This window comes from Nyctereutes procyonoides, unplaced genomic scaffold, assembly GCF_905146905.1.
Source record: "Nyctereutes procyonoides isolate TBG_1078 unplaced genomic scaffold, NYPRO_anot_genome, whole genome shotgun sequence".
NCBI classification, from domain to species: Eukaryota; Metazoa; Chordata; class Mammalia; order Carnivora; family Canidae; genus Nyctereutes; species Nyctereutes procyonoides.
The window spans coordinates 17,935,090-17,955,125 of NW_026575037.1; the positions used below are offsets into that span (position 1 = coordinate 17,935,090).

At 57.7% G+C, this 20,036-nt stretch overlaps 1 protein-coding gene across 2 annotated transcripts in view; it reads left to right on the forward strand.

Annotated features, from left to right (window-relative positions):
* KCNH1 (potassium voltage-gated channel subfamily H member 1) overlaps positions 1-18,633 on the forward strand; it is a 370,271-nt gene extending 351,638 nt beyond the window's left edge. For both annotated transcript variants that reach the window (XM_055319555.1, XM_055319556.1), the window contains exon 11: positions 17,767-18,633. In XM_055319555.1, the coding sequence (XP_055175530.1) occupies positions 17,767-18,633 (867 nt within the window). The remainder of the gene's footprint in view (positions 1-17,766) is intronic.
* The last annotated feature ends 1,403 nt before the right edge of the window (positions 18,634-20,036 follow it).

The following is a 20,036-nucleotide window of genomic DNA, read 5'->3' on the forward strand; positions in this document are numbered from 1 at the left end:
TTAGACCAGGTACAAGAATGGCACAAGAAGAGACCCACTTTGGGGAGGAGAAGGTAGAAAACGGAGAGGCAAGACACGCAGGCGGAGGTCGGGCCTGGAGACTGAAGAGTCACTCCCGTGGGTCTGTTACATAGCCTGGGAGGTGAGACTGGGGAAGGGAGAAGGGGTCCCATTTTCCAAGTAAAGGTGGGGAGTCCCTGTTTTCTCCTCCCAGTGAGAATCCAGGAGGACGAGGGGCCTCAAGGGGCCGCAGGCTGGCCGGCCGGCAGGTGCTCCAGCGCCACGCAAGCCCCTGCAAGCCCCACACAAGCTCAGCCCCTCACTCATTGTGTCCTCTCCCTCGGCCTCAGCTTTCCCATCTGTGTAATGGGATCCCAAGAGTGGCCACCCCTAGGGTTGTTGGGATTGACTGGAATAAAGTACGCAAAGTGTTTGGAGCAGCATCTGATGGACAGGAAGGGAGAGCACAGCGCCTGGTGGCCCCTGCCGTCTTCGGATGACTCTGGGCCCCCCTTCCCGTCCGTGCTCCGGGTAGAGTGCTCACTTCTCTGCCGTTCTCTTGCTGTGTCTTGTCGCGCCCTCCCCGGGAGGCTCGCCTGCAAGGGCTGCTTCTCCTTCTCTCCTGCCTTCTATTCTTCTCGCTCTGTTCTCTTCCGTCTGTTTCTCCTTTAGGGCCTCTGTCCCCCTCAGATCCCTGGTTCCCCCGGAACAGAGCATCCTCAGGTCCACTTCCCCAGCTCCCTGCCAGGCCCCATGGCCCTTTTCTTGCTCCCTGGTGATCTCCCACAGCCTTTGGGGGGCAGAGCAGACAAGTGGGACAGTTTGCTGCACTTATGCTACCCCCTCCCTGCCTTCCCTTCCCTGAGAAAGTGGGGGGCACTGCAGCATTCCTGCTTCGGGTCTGTGGGCCAAGGAGAGGCGTGGCATGGAAGGACAAATGGCCCAGATGCCCAGCTTCCAGGTCAACCCCAGTGCCAAGTGCTGAGAAACCGAAGGCCAGGTTCCGCAGCGCAACACATCAGCCTTCCTTGGCCGTCCTGGATTCAAGACTGGCTCCTGCCATCTGTATACTGAAGGGAGGGGAGAAGTGCAAGCCACGAGCCGCCTCTCCGGGTGCCATGCACGACGACGATATCATGTGAAAAAATTACGGAGTAAAGGAGGTGGAGATGGTGCAGACACTGGACGCACGCCACAAAGCCCCGAAGGGGAATATTGTCACTTTCTCGGATGCCCTGATGTGGTTGACTCTGCCTGGCATCGGGCAGGAGGGCCGGTGTCTGATGGGGACAAGAAGGGGGTCCCTAGCCTGTGGCAGATTGCGTGGCCAGGTCCCCGAGCCAGAGGAGGGCATAGTTCCTCCCTCGGGGGGAACGGCAGCGGCGTGAGTGTGCCATCTGCTTGGTGAGCCTGGGATTTTGTGTGAACGTGCAGCTGGGGAGACAAGTTATTGGCCTTGCTCCCTGGGAGTGAGGAGTTGTCTGGGATGGAAAGAACACATCCCATGTCTGCACTTGGCCAAAGCGGTTGCAACAGAGGCGGGTGCACAGTCCTGAGGGCTGAACTGACCTCTCAGCCCCCAGGCCTGGTGCCTGGCTCCAGTCCAGGAGGCAGCACTGGGTCTGGGCCACTGACATTGGTCATACCTTACCATCATCTCATTAATCCTCAGGGGTGCTCAGTGCTGATCCCAGGATAAGCTCAGAGCCCAGGGCAAGTAGGTGTCCTGCCCATATTTCTAGTGTTAGAGTCTTCCAGGAAGGCCCTCTTAGGCCTCAGGTGCTCAGCTCTCTCCCAGGGCCGCTTCCTGAGCAGAGGAGCTTCAGTGTCTCCCCTTCCCACGGCCCCTGGGCTCTGTGATTACAGATTTGCGAGAGTCCCAGTGTCAGTGGCAGAGCTTGAGTATCAGCCAACTTGGGCTCTGGCCATCGATCTGTAGACTAACTGACTGAGTCAACACTCAACAAAGGACTTAACCCCTGTGAGCCTGAGTCCTTTATCTTTGGACCTCTGAGCCTGAGTCCCTCATCACTGGAAGAGGGGTAATAATAGTCCCAACTTCCCGGGCTCGTGGTTGAGAGTTAAGAGAAGGCATGTAAACTCTTAGCATCGGCCCTGACTCAGTAGATGGCTGTGAGTCACACAGGCCACAGCTGGGCAGCGGATGAGTCAGCCAAAGACGGGGTATTTCTAAGACAGACTTGGGTGAAAATCGGCCTCCTCCTCCCCTGCACAGGCCTTGTGCCTACAGTTTTCTGGAAGCTTTAGGAACAACAGATCCTCTGAATGATGGGAATAGACTGAGCAGAGAGGAGGAAGGAGGAGGACCCTCAGTCTTTGTAGCCAAGAGAACCAAGAGAAAGTCAAGGCCTTGACTGGGGCCCTCATAGGCTCCAGAGAGAGAAGCTAAGGTGCTAGTGACATCAGCAAGGGTGGCATGAGCCGGGGCCGTCGCCCAGCCCCCACAGGCGCCTGTGGTGAATAAAACAGGGGCTGTGGACACCAGGCGAGGTTGAGTCCTCTCCTTCTCCTGCTCTATGTTTCAACTTAAACTTTTCCCCCTCGGCTGCAGTGAGCGCCTGGTCAGGAAAACAGAAATTGAAACCACACTAATTTGTAAGAGATTCAAAATAGGGAATTGGTGTCAGAAGGCTGAAAGAGGGAAAAGCAGATGTTGATGATGCCCAGAAATTAAGAACTAAAAGCGGCAGCAACTCCCCCACCGACGTGAGCACAAGAGAGTGGCATTATTGCATCCAAGGGCCCAGGGGAGGGCCCCAGTTCCTGGGAGGGGTGCTCCGAGGTGCTGCTGTTCAGACCTCCCAGGAGGGGCACCGTGTGGCTGGTGCCAGGACATCTGAGGAGACTCCCCAGGGCCTGCCGCCCAGCTCTGGGGACCGGGCCTGGCTTGGGGGTGCCCAGGAGGTGAGAGGTGCCGTGGGGCTGCTGCCGGTGCCCCAGGGGAGCATGGCAGACCTGGCTAGGGGAGCACCAGCAGAAGCTGCTGGAGGGTGAGTGTGGAGCAGACCCCTGCTGCTGGCACAGGAACTACAGGAGCCAAAAGCAGGGAGGAAGATTTTTCTCTCCTCCCCGCTGCCTGTCAGTCCTGCCAGGGCCTGCCATGGGCAGAGCTGAGCTGGAAGCCGGCTGCCCAGGGAGCCTGGGAAACGTGGGTGGCCGGCGCTCAGCTCCGGCATCTCCAAGCAGAGCATGGAGGGTGGATCGATCGGCAGTACGCAAATAGCTGGTGTGCACATGCACCCCCACGCGTGCACGCACACACCCCCTGGGGTGCGCGTGTCCTCTGAGCCTCATGGCGTACCTCTAGTGGAGGGTATAACCCCCAACTTCTAAAGACAAAACCAAAGACCAGAGAAGTTCATTGATTTGCCCAAGTCAGACAGTCAATCAGCAAACACTCCTGCAACGTCTACACTGTGCCAGGCACTGTTCGAGCTGTGGGGCCACCGCACTGAGCAAGCAGCCTGTCCGGACCAGGGTGCTGGTATTGTGGCCTGGGGGAGTGGAGACAGTGGGAGCGGGTGGGGGGGGACAATCCCAGCTCACTCGGAGACAGGGGAACACATTCATAGTCTCGGGGATGGGAAACGAGCGCCGAACGGCATGAACACGTCAGGTGGTGTGGGGGGCAGAGACCCCGGGTGCATGGCCAGGGGCCAGTCCGAGTCACCCTCACATCTGCGACCTGGGAGCCACGCTCCCCGGGGTGGAAAAGCTCTTCATCAAAGATCAGCTCGGGCCAGGAAAGCCATTGGACCGTCGGGGCCCAAAGGGAAGGCCCTTTCTGCTTTCGTCCCGTGTGGACCAAGCACCTCAGATGCCTTGTTCCTCCGTCTGTATTCAGTAGGCACCGAGTGGCTGAGCAGAGCTGCCTCCTGGTGCAGTGAGGCCTTGGAGCGCGTGTCCTCTCTGCCTGTGGCCGAGCATGAGGCTTAGGCCACGGCGTGGAGTTCAGGGGGGTTCTCGGGGAGGAAGTTCTGACCACGGGGAGCTGCCCATCTCCAGGGCTGATTCACTGGGTCTGTCCGGTGTCAGGGGAATGGGCCCCTTTCCGGCCCTGGGATCTGGGGTGCCTCCAGCTGCAGACCCCTAGCGAGTCCCTCCCCCGCGGGGAGACAGGCTGTGGCTCTGCTCCCCCTGCACACGTCCTGCAGGCAGAGGACTCAGTACAGACACACACACTGGGCCCCAGGCAGAGCTGTCTTTGTCTTCGCATCCACTGCCTCAAGGCCTCTGCCCTGGATGGGGCTCGGGACGTGGGGGTGAGGGGACAGCAATGCCTGGTGCCCAGGAGGGGAACACCGAGTGAGAGAGCTGGTGAAGCTGGTAAGGGGGTCTTAAGCTGCAGCCGGTCCACTGGCACTGAGCAGGGCATGTTGTCCCCTGAGCATGGGCACAGGCGTGTCCTATAAACACAAGTGTGAATTCTGTGCCCATGTGGCAATCTTGATGAGGCACAGGAAGTTCCCCAGGTGACTCTGCCCCACTCCCTGATTGACAAGCACAGCTGGGGGAGGGGAGGCAGGGGACTCCAGGCTTCTTCCCATAGGGTCCTGCCCAAGTGAGGAGCCCTGAGTCACACAGCTGGGCCGTGAGCTTCATGAAGGATGGAGCTTTGATGACAAGTGGGAAGAAGTTTAAAGTTCTCCAGTCTCTAAGAGGTACCATTTAGGATTGGTCTCCCCAAGAATTCCTTTTGAATTATTTCTCCCAAGAAGGGGACCACTGTACCCCTTCCCTGGACAACCAGGGGGACCAGAGGGACCAGAGTGGGGCCCCCTGGGAGTGGAGGCATGGACAAGCAGGCTACTAAAACTGCCTCTGGAAGGGCTAAGGGCAGCTCCATGGTTTACAGATGGTTCCGTCGGCTTCCTAGGGCACCAAAGCCCTGTAGGAATTGGTGGTGTGTGTTTCCTCTAGAGGTGCCGGTGAGGCTGCAAATGCTCCTCAGGAACCTGGGACAGGCAAGGCCCCAGGTGGAGGTTCAGGATTTTCAGCTCACACCCATTTCTCTCACCATGGCCTGGTGTGCATGAGCAGAAACAGGCCACACTGCCCCTCATGGGGCCGCTCCTCTTCCTCCCTGGGCCACCCCTTCCGAATCTGCCGCTAGCTGCCCTCACAGCCATCTGCCTGGCCTCCCACCCTCCTCCCCCTCCTTCCACCCGCACCCCAGCCAGTGCTCACGCCTTGCTGCCCTCCGTGCTCCGTGTGCATAGAAGGGCTCGTGTGGCAAAGCCCCTCCTGCCAGGAGACGACCTGGGCACACTGCCAGCATCACTCGCATGCACAGCACTTGCCTGGTCCGAGCACCCCCTGAGAGTCCAAGCCAGCGTCGTTGCTCCCAGATTCCAGGTGAGGAAGACGAGGCTCAGGGAGACAAGCGAGTGGCTGGGCACGCAGGTGGCTGTGGCTGGGGCCCGGCCCAGGGGTGGTTCGCCGGCTCCAGGGACGGTGCTGAACGAGCATTCCGAGCTGGAGTGGCCTGCCCTGCTGCTGCAGGTGCGTGCAGACACGGCGGCCTGAGCCCGCAGGTGAGCTGGGGCCTCCTTCCCCTCCTGGCCCATACGTTACCACACAGCCCAGGGCTGCTCATCTGTGCGCCCCTCCTGCACGCAGCCCTGAGTCTCGGCCGCCAGTGTGGGGCCAGGCACCACTCTGGACCTGGGGTACGGTCCCCACGCTTTAGCAAGGACGGGGAGACCTCTGCGTGGCCCGGGAAGGCAGCGAAACCCCCTCTCTGAAGTAGCATGGGCACGGGCAGAGAATGGAAGAGACCCCCCTCCCCGCCGCCCCACTCACCCATGTGCCCCATACTCCACAGGGAAGGAGACCAAGGCCCCACAGGGAAAAGCTCAGGGAGCCAGTCACCTTCTCCTTTGTCATTGAAGGAGCCTCTCCCCTTCGAGGAGCCCTTCTCCAGACCTGCCAGGCACTCCCGATTCTGCATGGCCCTGCGGGGGATACAGGATTCCTCCTCGGCCACCCTGTGCCTGTGACCGAAACACCCGGGCAGGGCCAGGAGTGAGTGGGACCAGCTCTCCGGGTAGGGCCGCACCCTTGGTCCAGGCTGCTGGGCCGGCAGCTCCGGAGGAGACGCAGCTCCCCGGGGGCCCGTCAAGGAACTGGCCCGCGCCCCGAGATCCCCCCAGAGCATCTCTCACCTCTGCACACCCTGCTGTGAGCGCTGTCACTGCGTAGACAATTCGGATCGTTAAGTCTGTAGTGTAGGCGTGACTGAGACAGTGGTGGACACCTTCCCAGGGAGGACGGAACCTGGCAAGCTTCCTTGACGGCAGGAGCACCGTGCCCGAGGGAGCAGAGGGGCCCGCCTGAGAGCTTTGAGACCCGGCATCCTAAAATGGGGGTTTTAACAGCACAGCAGAAAATGATTTATTGGGACAGTCAAACCCTTGAATAAAATCCAGCAAAATTGTTACAACCGTTATTTTCAAAATGAGACGATTGCATGAATCGAAGTTATTTGCTCTAGAGCTTTGTGCGTGGGATGGGGCAGTCTGCGGGATGAAATGGTGAGTGTCCCAGCAACCCGAATCACAGGCCACAGACGGGGGGTGGGGGTGGGGGCACAGATCGTGAAAGACGACCGTGATGTCAGAGCCAACGCTCTAGGAGTGGACAAGTTGTCAGGATTCAAAGTTATTTGTGCATTTGGGTAGAAAACATCTATTTATTTTGAATGCATCTTTTTTTTTATTAGTTTCAGAGGTAGAATTTAGCGATTCATCGGTTGCATATAACACCTAGTGCTCATTATATCCCGTGCCCTCCTAACCCCATCCCCCCATCCTCCTTCCCTCCAGCAATCTTCAGTTTGTTTCCTATGATTAGGAGTCTCTTATGGTTTACCCCCTCTTTGTTTTTATCTTATTTTTCCTTCCCTTCTCCTGTGTTCATCCGTTTTGATGGCTGAGTACTATTCCATTGTGTGTGTGTGTGTGTGTGTGTGTGTTTGTGTACACACTACATCTTCTTTATTCATCTGTCGATGGACATCTGGGCTCTCTCCGTATTTTGGTATGTTACTGCTATAAACACTGGGGTGCATGAGAAAACCCCTATTACTAAGAGTGGGAGAACAATTATGCACATAAATGCTTTGCATCAGATTTTTTCAGAAAAAAAAGGAAGAGAATGCAACCAACCAGAAGACATTGAGGATGGTTGACTCTATCTTTAATTATTGTCCTTCCGGGTGGTAAGAAGCACAAGGTGCAGAGACATGAACGCAGAGGACACCAGGTGCAGACTTGCCTGGCGGATGACTTGTGCATTTACCTCGGCTGGTTGTGAGGGTCATTGACATGGACAAAGCACTTAGCCCGATATCTGGTCCTGCATTGAATGGCTGGTTGGCATTAGCCGCTATTGGGGCTGAAGGCTCAGATGAGGAAGTGGGGAGAAGCACTGCAGAGGGATTCAGATGTAGGATGGTGGGAGTGAAATGTTGACCTCCCCCTCAGGGCCTGCCCTGAGCTTTCCACCCCCCCTCATGGTCTCCTCTAGTTGCAGACCCCAGGGCAGACCCCTTCTCCTATTTTCCACTTCCCTTTGTCTCAGGCCAGAAGGCAAAGGGAATATTCACCGTGTGCCCAGGGTAGAGAGAAACGTGGTCCCAGTTCTCTGGAGACAACGTGAGCGGGGTTGTGTGCGATCATCAGGCTGAAGGGCGAATGGGGAGTGAGCCGGCCACTCAGAGAAGTATTTGGTGGGTTTGATGACCGCAAATCCCAAGTCACCTTCCACTTTCTTAAGTTGTCCCATGGAATCATGAGACCGCATGGTGTTAACACGATTTCACAAATCACGATCAGAGCGTCCCCAGACAGAGGGAGGCATTATTGAGGGCATGTTGGAGCTGCCCGCTGGTTCGCCTCTCTTTGCCCCTTGGTATCTCTGATGAGAGAGGAAGGACGTGATCAGCTCTACATCTTGGCCCCATTTCATCCTGCCCCATCGGACAATTGGCGCACGCCAAGGAAGGGTTGGGTGGGAAGAGAAGCTGCTCTGGCCAGGAGGAGAGCGGAGGCTGGGGGATCTACGAGACACTGACGTAGCCGTGCTCAGCGTGGGAAGTTTCAGGTTTAGGGCTGAACTAGGGAGAGAAGTGGGACTGGTTTATGGACTGGAGGGAGGGAGGGGCTTCTCGCATGTGCCATTCACTGCATCACCACAGCAAGGCTGCAAGTAGGAGTTCTGTAGATGAGACATCTGAGGGCTTAGAAAGATCAAGAACTGTCCCCCAAGGACTCAGCCCCCAGCAGATGGGCATTTGCACTGGGTCTGGCAGCCCACCTGCGAGCTCTCAGCCATGTGCGGTGTGCAGTGAGGCCCCAGGGCCCTGGGAGGACAGCCGGCGAGCCCGAGAGCAAAGGGCAGCCCTCACGTGGGACGGAAAGAAGCAGTGGCAGGAAAGGGAGCGGAGTCCGAGTTGCCAAGGGCCACTGTAGCAGATTACCACAGACTGGGGCGGGGGGGGGGGTTTGCTTAAAACAAGGGAAATGCGTCCTTCCACAGTTCTGGAGGCCAGAAGTCTGAAACCAGGGTGCCTCTAGGGTGGGTTCCTGCTGGAAGCTCCGGGAGAGATTCCATGCTTCTCTCCCAGCTTCTGGGCGCTCTCCGCAGTCCCTGGTATTTCTTGGCCTGTGGCCGCATCGCTCCAGTATTTACCTCCATGTCCACGTGGCCTTTTGCTCGTGTCTTCTCCCTTCTGTCTCTTATAAAGACATTCATCATTGCATTCAAGGTCCACCCTCAGGCCGTATGCTCGCATCTCAGGATCCTTACCTGGTAGCACCTGCAAAGACCCAGACTCCAAAGGAGGTCACGTTCTGAGGTTCCGGGTGGACATATCCCTCGGTGGCCATAAACTCCATCCACTACACTGAGGGAGCGTGAAGCGAGGAGAAGAGTGACAGAGACGGCCCCGGTGAAATGCCAGAGGCCAGCAGCTCCCCTGCAGCAATGCCATCTCTTCCCCAAACAGCAATCAAGGGATGCGATTCTTTCCCTGAGGAGCACTGAAAAGGAAGGGCCCTCCTCCCTCTTGGCCTTGTACCATCCTCAAGGCAGGAGCAGGTGCATCTGTAGGAGACTTTCATGCCTTAGGTTAGTTTGTCCAAAGAAGACCTTGCTGACTCACCTGCCCTTGATGTAGGGGCCAAGGATGGATGAGATGAGGCTAGTCTTGATGGGGTGTCTTCTGTCTTAATGGCAGAAGAAAGTGCAGGTGTTGCCCGATGATGGGAGAGATGGGCTGAGACAAGCTCTCCGAGAGGCACTGAACCAGGCCACCTGAAAGCAGAGCATCTCTAGTTTCTAGATGCTTCCTGGAGAAGGTCCTCTGGGACTTCTGTGCATTCCTGCTCCTCCCTCCCAGTGCCCCGCCTCGAGCGAGTCACTCACGATGAGGATGAGGAGGGTCACTGGTACCCTTAGCACCTTCCAGGGAGGCATGACGTTCCCCGTAACCAAGACCCCCAGCTCATGCGCTACACAGCCCCGGCTGCTTCTCCCGACCACTCAAAGTCTGGGTTTCACCTTCACTTATTCTTCCATCCTGAGGAATGAAAGGGCCACCCAGCCCAATGTGCCTGAGCGTCGTCCCCCCCCACCCCCACCCGGACACACACACAACCTTGAAGGCTCCGGGAGCCTCGGTTTCGTGGCCAGATCTCTGTGCTTCAGAGCAGGTGCCCTTGACTTCTTTGGAGAAGTTGCCCAAGGACAGGGAGGGAGAGAAGCTAGTGGAGACGGCTGGCCGGGCAGGGTTAGAGGTTATCAGCAGACACTGGGGAAAAAAATTGTCCTTTTCCCTAAAACCCAAGGCCTCTTACCCTTCGCAGGATGGCTCAGAGCTTGGGCAGGGGCGGGGACCCAGGCGGCCAGGCTCTGAGTCCCACGTCCACCGCCTGTGGGCCCTTGGCTGGTCACTTAGCTCATCGGAAAGTGAGGATAGCGATAGGACCGAGCTGCTGGGGCTGCTGTAAGGATGGTGTGAGATGGCCGCGTCCAACGTGGGACCCCAGTGCCTGGCACCCCGCGCGATCTCCGTCCCCGTCAGCGCGTCCCGCGGGGACTGCTACCGCAAACACCTCGGTGGCATTTCTGCCTCGTGTCACTGCCTGCGCTGTTGCCTGTCTGGATACCTCCGCCCAAATTCCTCACCTTTTATACCTGCCTACTTCCAACTCCTCCTTCCAGAACTGTCTCACGGGTCGCCCCCTGCCCCCCGAGAACGATACATCGTACACTTCTTCAGCAACTGCTGCGTGTCAGACACTCCGTAAGGGCCTCCTGATACTGCCCACCTCCCCCCAGGCCCGAGCCCTGAGAAATCAGCCCTGTTACCTGCTTGTGCAGGTGAGGAAGGCGAGGTGCAGGGAACATGATCCCAAGGCTGTCCCATCTCCAGAGCCTGTGTGCCCACTGTGTGTCACTCTGTGCCACCGCCACCTGCGCCCGCCCACCCCAGGCCCCTGCGCCTTCTGCTGAAGCTCGTCCCCCAGGCTGTCTCCGCAGGAGACAAGCCCCCCAGGAGACAAGCCTGGCATATCCAGGAGGGAGGGGGAGGAGGAGGGAGAGGGAGGAGGGAGGGGGAGGAGGGAGAGGGAGGAAGGAGAGGGAGAAGGGGGAGGAGGAGAGAGGGAGAAAAGGAGGAAAGGGAAGAAGGGGAGAGAGAGGGAAGAAGGGGAGGAGGGAAGAGGGAGGGAGAGGGGAGGAGGGAGGGCAGAGGGAGGGCAGAGCTGTGCTTCATCCCCTCCAGCCGCAGGCTCTGGCGACACATGGTCTTAGCTCCATGAGTGATGACTGACCTGGACTGGCCTGGGTCCTTCTGGAAGCCTCCACCCCTCCCTGGGCCATCTGCATGAGCTCGATTCCATAACGAGCCATTCTGAGGGGGCTAAGAACTGGCCTTTTCCAAAAGCAACACCCACCCCACTGCCTTATCAAATCGGTCCGTCTCCACTTTTGTTGTTTGGCGTTTTCAGTTTCGTAAATGGCCCAGTCTGCTCATCTTCAGGTTTTATGCTCTGCTGTAAAGCCAGGCAGGGCTCCTGGTGGAGGGGGCTGGTGGGACAGGGAACGAGGAGGAAGAGGCCACGTCACCAGGGTCTGTATGGACATGAGGCTGGGGACCTGCCCCCTGGTGCTGCTCTGTCCCTCAGAGTGGCTTGAGCCTATGCCAGCCTGGGCCCCAGCTCTGGGGGGAGAAGAGGCCTGGCTCCCCCCCTCACCCCCCTCCATGAAGCGGCAGCCTGTGGAGCCCGCTGAGGGCCCCTGCATACAGGAAGTGCTCCATAAATGTTTGCTTGGCTTTGTGTCCTCCATACCAGACAGCAAACCACTTTTTGTCAGATCAAAGGAAGGAGCCAGAAGTGATAGCAGGCCTGTCAGGCCTCTTGTGGTCATCCTTCAGGGACCAGAGGCTTGTGAGGTCTCCCTGGGGTCAGCCCCCTACTTCCCCCCACCGCACGCGCACACACACACACACACACACACACACACACCCCACTCAGTCCCGGGGAGCACACAGGAGGGCCGAGCCTGCTGGAAGCGTGGGCTCTGGCAGAGGGTGCAGAGGGTGCGGGGTGGTGTGTGGCCACACTCCTGGGTGAGCGTGCGTGTACGAGCGGAGGGCAGCAGAGTGGCTGCGACCTCGCTAGTCATCAGTCCAGGGGTTCTGAGACCCCAGTCAGCAGATCTGGCTCAGGCTGCCTGCATCAGAATCACCTGGGAGGCGGATCCCTGGGTGGCGCAGCTGTTTGGTGCCTGCCTTTGGCCCAGGGCGCGATCCTGGAGACCCCGGGATCGAATCCCACGTCGGGCTCCCGGTGCATGGAGCCTGCTTCTCTCTCTGCCTGTGTCTCTGCCTCTCTCTCTCTCTGTGTGACTATCATAAATAAATAAAAATTAAAAAAAAAAAAAAAGAATCACCTGGGAGCTTGTTGCCAACGCCAGCCTGACCCTGCTGCAGGAAATTCTCAGTAGGTGGAGCCTCTCCCAGAGGTTTGGATTACAGCCAGATTTGAAAACTGTTGATCTGGTCCAGCCAAGGAAGGACATGACTTATCTAATGTCACACAGAGTCTGGTCAGTGAGAAAGCAAAGAAAGAGCCTGTGCTCTTTCTACTGCTTCTGCATGTTTGGGATTGGGGGCATGTGTCTAAATCTAATAAAAACCGAAATAAATTCCTTTTGGTTTATCTATGGTTTTCGATGATTCATGCTCAGTCTCTGTTCATTTATGTAAACCACTGAGAGCTCACATTATGTATATATTTTTGCTTCCAACCTGAGCTCTTTCAAGCAACGGGGCTCCCACTTTGCTGCCCTCCCCTCACCCTCTGTGCTGTCAGGACTGCAGTGGTCCATTCCCTTCCCCGTCCTGTCTTTCCTCTACTCGTGTGGCTGGGACCCTCTTGCTCAGTGACCCGGAGGGGGCCCCTGCCCCTCCGAGGTCTGGTCTGGGGCTTGGAAAGGGCTCAGGCTTGAGAGGGGCCAGGCCCTCCGTGGATGGAACCCAGAAGGGCGTCGATGGGCCTGACTCACCTCAGGTTCCAGGGGGAATTGCTTTTTCAAACAAACTTGAAGTAGCTGCTCAGAAAGCCCTGCAGCTCGACCAGCCGGGTGTCGGTTCAGTTCAGCTCAACAGCCATCTAGGAGAGGCCTCCCGGGCTCGAGGCTGTTGCTTGGTGAACCCCCAGAGGGATGCAGAGATGGATGAGTGGGGCACAGTGGCCATCCTGCCCTGGGCCCTCCTCTGTCTCCCCACGCTGCAGTAAGTCAGGAGCCGCTCAGCATCCCCAAGACGTCAGACAAGGGAAAATATATGCCCCTGCGGGCCGGCAGGACGCTGGCTGGCCAGGAGCGATCCAGACTTGTCCCGTCATTGGTGACTGGACCCATGCCAGCCTGTCGCCAGGTTGTGCCCTTTCTGGTGGGTCATTAGAGGCCCTGGTAACAGTGTCTCCAGACTGACCCCTGGTGCTGTGGCCCCATCCACCAGTCGCCAGTGTGAAGAAAGGTGATGGCAAGGCAACCAGCCCGCCCCCCAAGTTCTGTTTTCACCTAGCCTGTGTGACCTTCATCTAACACCAAGCCTATCGTATAACAAAGCCTTGAACATCTCAAGTAATTTATTGAGTCCTGAACTGGAAGGGGGGAAGGAAACAGCATGGCCGTGTGGGTAAGAGTGGTCGTAAGTGTGTCAGGCGTCCACTCTCGTGATCGCCTGGCTGGCTGGGAGCTGTGGCTCGCTGCCTCCGCCCAGCATCACGGGAGAGCCCCCCCAACTGCATAGCACTAGCCCCAGAAAAGATCCAAATGCACAATTCAAAGTACGGCTTCTAGTGAATGTGTATCCCGTTAGCACCATCGTAAAGTAGAAATACCATAAATCGGGGCACATGTGCTCACTCGGAGCACATAGGCGGTGCATAGAGAAGTCCACTTGTGATCTCTCTGTCTCCATTGGACCACGAACATCAGAAACAGGTTTGTCCGCGTGTGTGTGTTGAGGGGCAGCATACACATCATTTCTTTCACCCTGGCATGGGCTCGCCAACAGGGAAATGGCCATAATTCGTTCACTGACATAGTGAGTCATCGACCATCGAGTAAGCGCTATATATGTCAGACGTGACACCCAAGATGGAAAGAAACCAACCCCGAATATAGCATCATGCCTGCCTTCAGGGAGCTTGCCCCCCAAGGAAAAGATGAATAAGCAGGACACTGATGCCACTGATGGTGGCAGTGATCTGTGCCCGGGCTGGGTGGGGCTGCCCCATGCTTGATCCCTGCAGCAAGGGTCTTCAACCCCCAGGGGGTGGAGGAGGGTGGGCAGGGGGAGTCAGGGGAGCCTGTTGGAGTACATGACCTCTAAGCCGAATCCCGAAGGTCATGTAGGAGCCAGGGTGAAAGGATGGGCCCGGAGATGAGATGGAATGGAGCTTGGGGCAGGTGAACGGGCCTTTTCAGGACCTGAAATCGCCCAGCGAGGTGGGCCCTGACCCGGGTGACTGAGAGGTGGGAGGCTGGAGAACTGAACGCGCGGCTTCTTCCATCCACTAGGGGAAGATGGAAACCCAGAATCGCGCACCTTGGGTCAGAGGTAGAGGTAGGTGCATCCTCTGACTGGGAAGAGGCCCAGCGAATGGCCTTCCCATCCCTCAGGGCGATGCACAGATACAGAGAGAGCACCCCACTTCCCCACATGGATATAATTTCAGTGTTTCCCAAAGGGGTTTCTAGGGATCACTACCCCTTTCAAAAGAGGGGGTCTAGGGAAAAGGATTTAAGAAATGCTACGCGCATTATGAACGTAGACGTTCATAAAAGACACATTGACATGGTGAGACTCTGAGAAGTCCCGCAGTAAAGCGACCAGTTTAACATTATAGTGCGGCTCACATTTATTTTATCTTGAAATTTCTTCCCCCTCAAGATCCCCACTTAAACCCCCTGCCCACTCAGCTGTGAAACAGCCAAACGTGTGGTCGTGGCCGCCTCTGAGACGAAGATCCTAAGGCCAGTGTCTAAAGACGCAGCTGAAGTTACTAAGCGAAACCCCAGACCCCAGGTCAGCACAGCTGTCAGACATCAGCTGTGCGTGGGCTTGGGCGTTGCTGGCTTTGCTCACTGATTCTCAAAGGAGGGCTCAGGCATTAGTGCAGGCAGGGCAGGAAGCTCTTTCCAGGTTCATCCACCCATCGGGTGAGCCGGTGATGTCAGGTGGGGCTGCCTCCAGCACACGGGGTGGCTGATGGCACTCTGGGATAAGCCAAGAGGCTCCAGAAGAGTCAGCACCGAGCCAGACACCCCTGCCTCCTTCTATGGAGAGCCCCAGCTCGTCAGTGCTGAACTGCCCTCGTGACGTGGCGACGATATTTGAAAACATTGCCTGGGCAGGGGATGGGGTCCATGGGGCATCTGGTTGAAGAGCAGAGGATATCCTGCCTCTCACGAGCGTCCACCACGTCTCTACGAAGGGATGTGACTGGGGGAGGAAACAGCTCTACTACAAGTGGACCCAGGATAAGAGAGGAATTAGGGCAGAAGAGAAGTGTGAGCACAGAAAAGGCTGTTGGTGTTGTGAGGCCGCATGTAACTTAGAGCTCCGTGGAATCAGGGAAGGCTTTCCGGAGGAGGTGCTATTTGAGCTGGGCCTTGGTGTCAGGGGGATGTGGATGCCTGGTGGAGAGTGGGGGCCATTCCCAGAATAGAGCCCTTGGAGCAGAGGGAGGAAGGGAGGTGGGAGACGGCTAACTCAGAGCACTGGGGCAGGGGCAGAGAGGGTCCTGGCCCTTCTGCTTATCATCCCTCCATCCCTGTGATGCCTTTGCTCTGGTTTGTCTTCAAGACATGTGGGATTCTCCTGAGTCCCATGGCCTGGATCTGCTGTCTGGACCCTAGGAGTAGAGGAGTTGAGGCTGAAGGGGATCAAGGAGGGCAGGGTCATTAAATCACTGCTGGAAAGGGCGGGCCTGGGAGAAATGCTGCCAGTGCAGGCCAGAAAGTCATGGCCTGGGGCCCAAGTGATGCGGTTTGAAGATTTAACCAGGTGGCAAGAGGAGCGGCAGCTGTGTCCAACGCATCTGTTAATGACCCGAGTGTCAAGTCATCCAGCTTCAGGGGCTTTGCTGGAGAAATCGGGTGATGCGGTGAGCCTCCAGTCTGCCAACGATTTGCTCAAGCAACTCAGTGTGTGCTGGGGTCGTCCCTATTTCCACCTGCCAGTGACCATCTTGCCAGTCATATGTGAGACCTAATGAGCAGCGCCGTCAGAGAACTCTGGGCAGGGGAGCTTTATTTTAAGGAGGAAACTGAGACTCAGAAGTTAAGGTATCTGGGGGAGGTCACACAGCAAAGCAGGCAAGCTGGGATTCAATTCTTTGTGACCCCAAAGCCCCGTGTTCCTGGCCTGCCACCCTGTGTGCCCATTCCCCCCCTCCCCAAGAGCTGAGAGTCCTGTGGCAGGTCCTCGGGCCGGGTTCTGGGGTGGTCCGAGGCTGCCTGCCCAGGGCACATGGGTTTGTGCGATGATGGGAACGCTACTGCCCTCCCTTACCCAGGCCTCCTCTCCTGTTTCTCAGAGATCTCAGGATCGGCCGTCAGACCAGTGATTTCTCTAACAATAGAACAATAGATGGCAGGTGGCTTCCCACAGTTCAGATGTGGGACAAGTCACACATGTCTCAGAGTGCACCTGCCACATGTCATATAAGCCAGAAATTATATGGTTTTTCCATAATCGGTGGTGGGCCCAGGGGCAAGCCCTGTAATTTGTGGCTCCTGGGGCACTCGGGGCCGGATTCATGGACTGGTCCTTCCTCTGCATGAAGCATCATTATCATCAGTAAGTACTTGCTGCACGTCCGATGGGTTTGGGGTTTGATGGCTCAGGCAAGAGTCACTTACAGCAAACTTGTCTTTTGTGCGACATTTCGCTACCTGCACCTCGGTTTCCCTCTTCTCTAAAATGGGAAGAAGATGCGTCCCCGTGGCCTTACAGTGCTGCTGCAAGGAACACAGGAAGTAACATTAGAGCGCCTTACGAACCACCCAGGTGGTTGTGTTAGCACGAGCCTGTGTGCCAGGCCGTGGGCTGTTGCCCTGTGAGCAGCCTGAGGACCGGGAGGGCTTCCGTGTGAGGCTGGCTTCTGCTTTCACAGGCGGCCCGATTTCCTTGGGGTCCAGATCTGCAGATGCCAGGCGCAGTCTTAGCTGTGGCCCTGGCTGGGGGAATGGGGGGACTCGTGTGAGCTTTCCTACCCTGCAATGTGGTGTAGACCAGGGGTGCTCAAACTTTCACGCGTGAGTCACCCGGGGAAGCTTGTTAGAGATTCCAGGGCTTCCTGTCTGGAGGTCCTAATGTGACAGGTCTGAGGCTGGGTCGGAAGAATGATTTTTGAAAAGCGGGACTGCAGGGGGGCCCCTGGGTGGCTCAGTGGTTGAGCACCTGCCTTTGGCCTAGGGCCTGATCCTGGGGACCCTGGATCGAGTCCCATGTTGGGCTCCCTGCATGGAGCCTGCTTCTGCCTCTCTCTCTCTCTCTCTCTCTCTCTCTCTCTCTCTCTCTCTGTGTGTGTGTGTGTGTCTCATGAATAAATAAATAAAATCTTTAAAAAAGAGAGAGAGAGAGAGAGAGAGAGAGGGCAGCCCCTGTGGTGCAGCGGTTTAGCGCCACCTGCAGCCCAGGGCGTGATCCTGGGGACCCTGGATCCAGTCATGTGTCGGGCTCTCTGCTTGGAGCCTGCTTCTCCCTCTACCTGGGTCTCTCTCTCTCTCTCTCTCTCTCTCTCTCTCTCTCTCTCTGTGTGTGTGTGTGTGTGTGTATGAATAAATAAATAAAAAATCTTAAAAAAAGAAAAGAGAAAGAAAGGAAAGGAAGAAAGAGGAAAAGGAAGAAAGAAAAGAAAGGAAAGAAAAAGAAAGAGAAAGAAAGAAAGAAAGAAAGAAAGAAAGAAAGAAAGAAAGAAAGAAAGAAAGAAAGAAAGAAAGAAAGAAAGAAAGAAAGAAAAGCGGGACTGCAGGCAAGGGCTGATCAAGGGGCGCCCAGCCCGGGCCCGGCCCGCGGGGATGGCGAGGGAGGGCTCTGCCCTGAAGGCCGCGGGGGGCACAGAGGCTTCCCGGGGAGGGGGGTCGGGAAGGTCGGGGGGGGGTGGGGGTGGGGGTGCAGGCCCCGGGCCTGAGCTGTGCTGTCCTTCTGTCCCGCTCCAGATCGTGTTCCGGAAGATCAGCGACGTGAAGCGGGAGGAGGAGGAGCGCATGAAGCGCAAGAACGAGGCGCCGCTGATCCTGCCCCCGGACCACCCGGTGCGCCGCCTCTTCCAGCGGTTCCGGCAGCAGAAGGAGGCGCGGCTGGCGGCCGAGCGCGGCGGCCGCGACCCCGACGACCTGGACGTGGAGCGGGGCGGCGGCCCCGAGCGCGAGCGCGAGCGCGCGGCGGCCCCCCACGGCGCGGCCAGGGCCAGCGTGGTCACCGTGCGCGAGAGCCCCGCCACGCCCGTGGCCTTCCCGGCGGCCTGCCCGCGGCGGCGGCGGGGCGGCGGGGGCGGGGCCGGGGCCGGGGCCGAGCTCGGCCGGCTGCACGCGCCCGGGGCCGACTGCGCGCGGCGCAAGGGCTGGGCCCGCCTCAGGGACGCGGGCGGCAGGCCCGAGGACTGGAGCCAGGTGGCCAAGGCCGAGTCCATGGAGACGCTGCCCGACAGGACCAAGGCGCCCGGAGAGGCCACGCTCAAGAAGACGGACTCGTGCGACAGCGGCATCACCAAGAGCGACCTGCGCCTGGACAACGCGGGCGAGGCCCGCAGCCCCCAGGACCGGAGCCCCGTCCTGGCGGAGGTCAAGCATTCCTTCTACCCCATCCCGGAGCAGACGCTGCAGGCCGCCGTCCTGGAGGTGAAGCACGAGCTCAAGGAGGACATCCAGGCCCTCAACGCCAAGATGACCACCATCGAGAAGCAGCTCTCCGAGATCCTCAGGATATTGACTTCCAGAAGAGCCTCCCAGTCTCCCCAGGAGCTCTTCGAAATATCGAGGCCCCAGTCCCCCGAATCGGAGAGAGACATTTTTGGAGCAAGCTGAGGGGTGGGTCTCTTTGGAAAAAAAAAAAAGAAGAAGAAGAAGAAAGAAAACAAAAACAAAAACCGAGAAAAAAAGAAAAGAGTCCAAGACCACCCCCCAGCACCCCCATCCCCGGCCTAGGCACCCCCCACCCCCCCACCCCCCACACCTGCGTGACCAACAACTTCCAACTTCTCAACGGAAGACCAGAGTGGGACAGTCGCTCAGGCTCCCGCTCCCCCTCTCCTTCCCTGGGAGCCCCCACCCCCACCCCGGCCTGCGAGACGGCAGCACTCGCCAACTGTCTGCACGCCTTTGGAAGAGGGGGCATGCTGTCTAAAGGGTATCTATCTTCCTTCGTTTTTAATTTTTTTACTGCCGTGATATTTGTAAAAGATGAAAACCACTAGAAAAGAGGAGCAGCTACGTGGGGTTGGTGGGAGCGCGCCTGGGAACCCCTCCGGTAGCCCCCGGGCCGGGCTCCCTCACCAGGACCCCAAAGACTGCGGTGGGCACAGGGACTTCCCAGCATTCCTTGTCCTGGTACAGCCCCTACCTGTCCTCACCTTCTATTTTCCAACAGCTGTCATTTGTCACAAGCCTGGGACAAGGGGAGCTTGAGGGTCAGGGAGGGTAGAGCCTTGCACCTCTCTGTCTCTAATGGCTAAGGCCACAAAGCAGAGAGGTGCCCGGGGCGCCTCCCACTGACACTCGGAGCCGGAATCCTCAGGTCGCCTTTCCCAAGTGGAAGAGCCGGAGAGGGGCCTTCGGGAAGCAGAGACTCTGGGCTGTGGTCTGAGCCTGCTGTCGTGGGAGAGCCGACAGGGACGGCCCCAGGGGCCTCAGACGAACCTCTGGCCCCGCTCCATGCCACTGTCCTCCTCGCATGGGCCCCTTTGCTTCTTTTCCTTCTCGACCTCTCCCCTAGTGTTCCTGTGGCATTCCTCAGGGTGTGCAGCATCAGCAGGAAGGGCGATGAGCCCAGAGTTGCTTTATTAGCAAAGACACAGACACACACACACACACAACCTCAGAAAAACGATTGTAGCAAGTCTCATGTTTCTATTAGGATTCTCACTGGGATTGATTGCCCTTCAGAAGTTTGTATTTTGTCCACTGCATGGGGTCATTATGGGACACTTGGGATCCATGCTTGGCCTTATTTTAAAATTCACCTCTTTTTCTCTTACTAAAGTCAGTAGGACCTCAAGAGAAACCACCAAGACTGCAGGGCCACGCTTGTATTTGCTCCAGGAACGGCAGACAGAGAATGAGGCAGCAGGTTCTCAAGCTGTCTCTGTAAGGTGACGGGCAGAGGCGGCCCGGGGGAGGTCTGAGCTCAGAGTGACCGTCATGGAGCCACATGTGGGCTATCCAGGCCCCTATGCCACGATGCTTGGGGACACTCCACTGCCTCCTAGTAA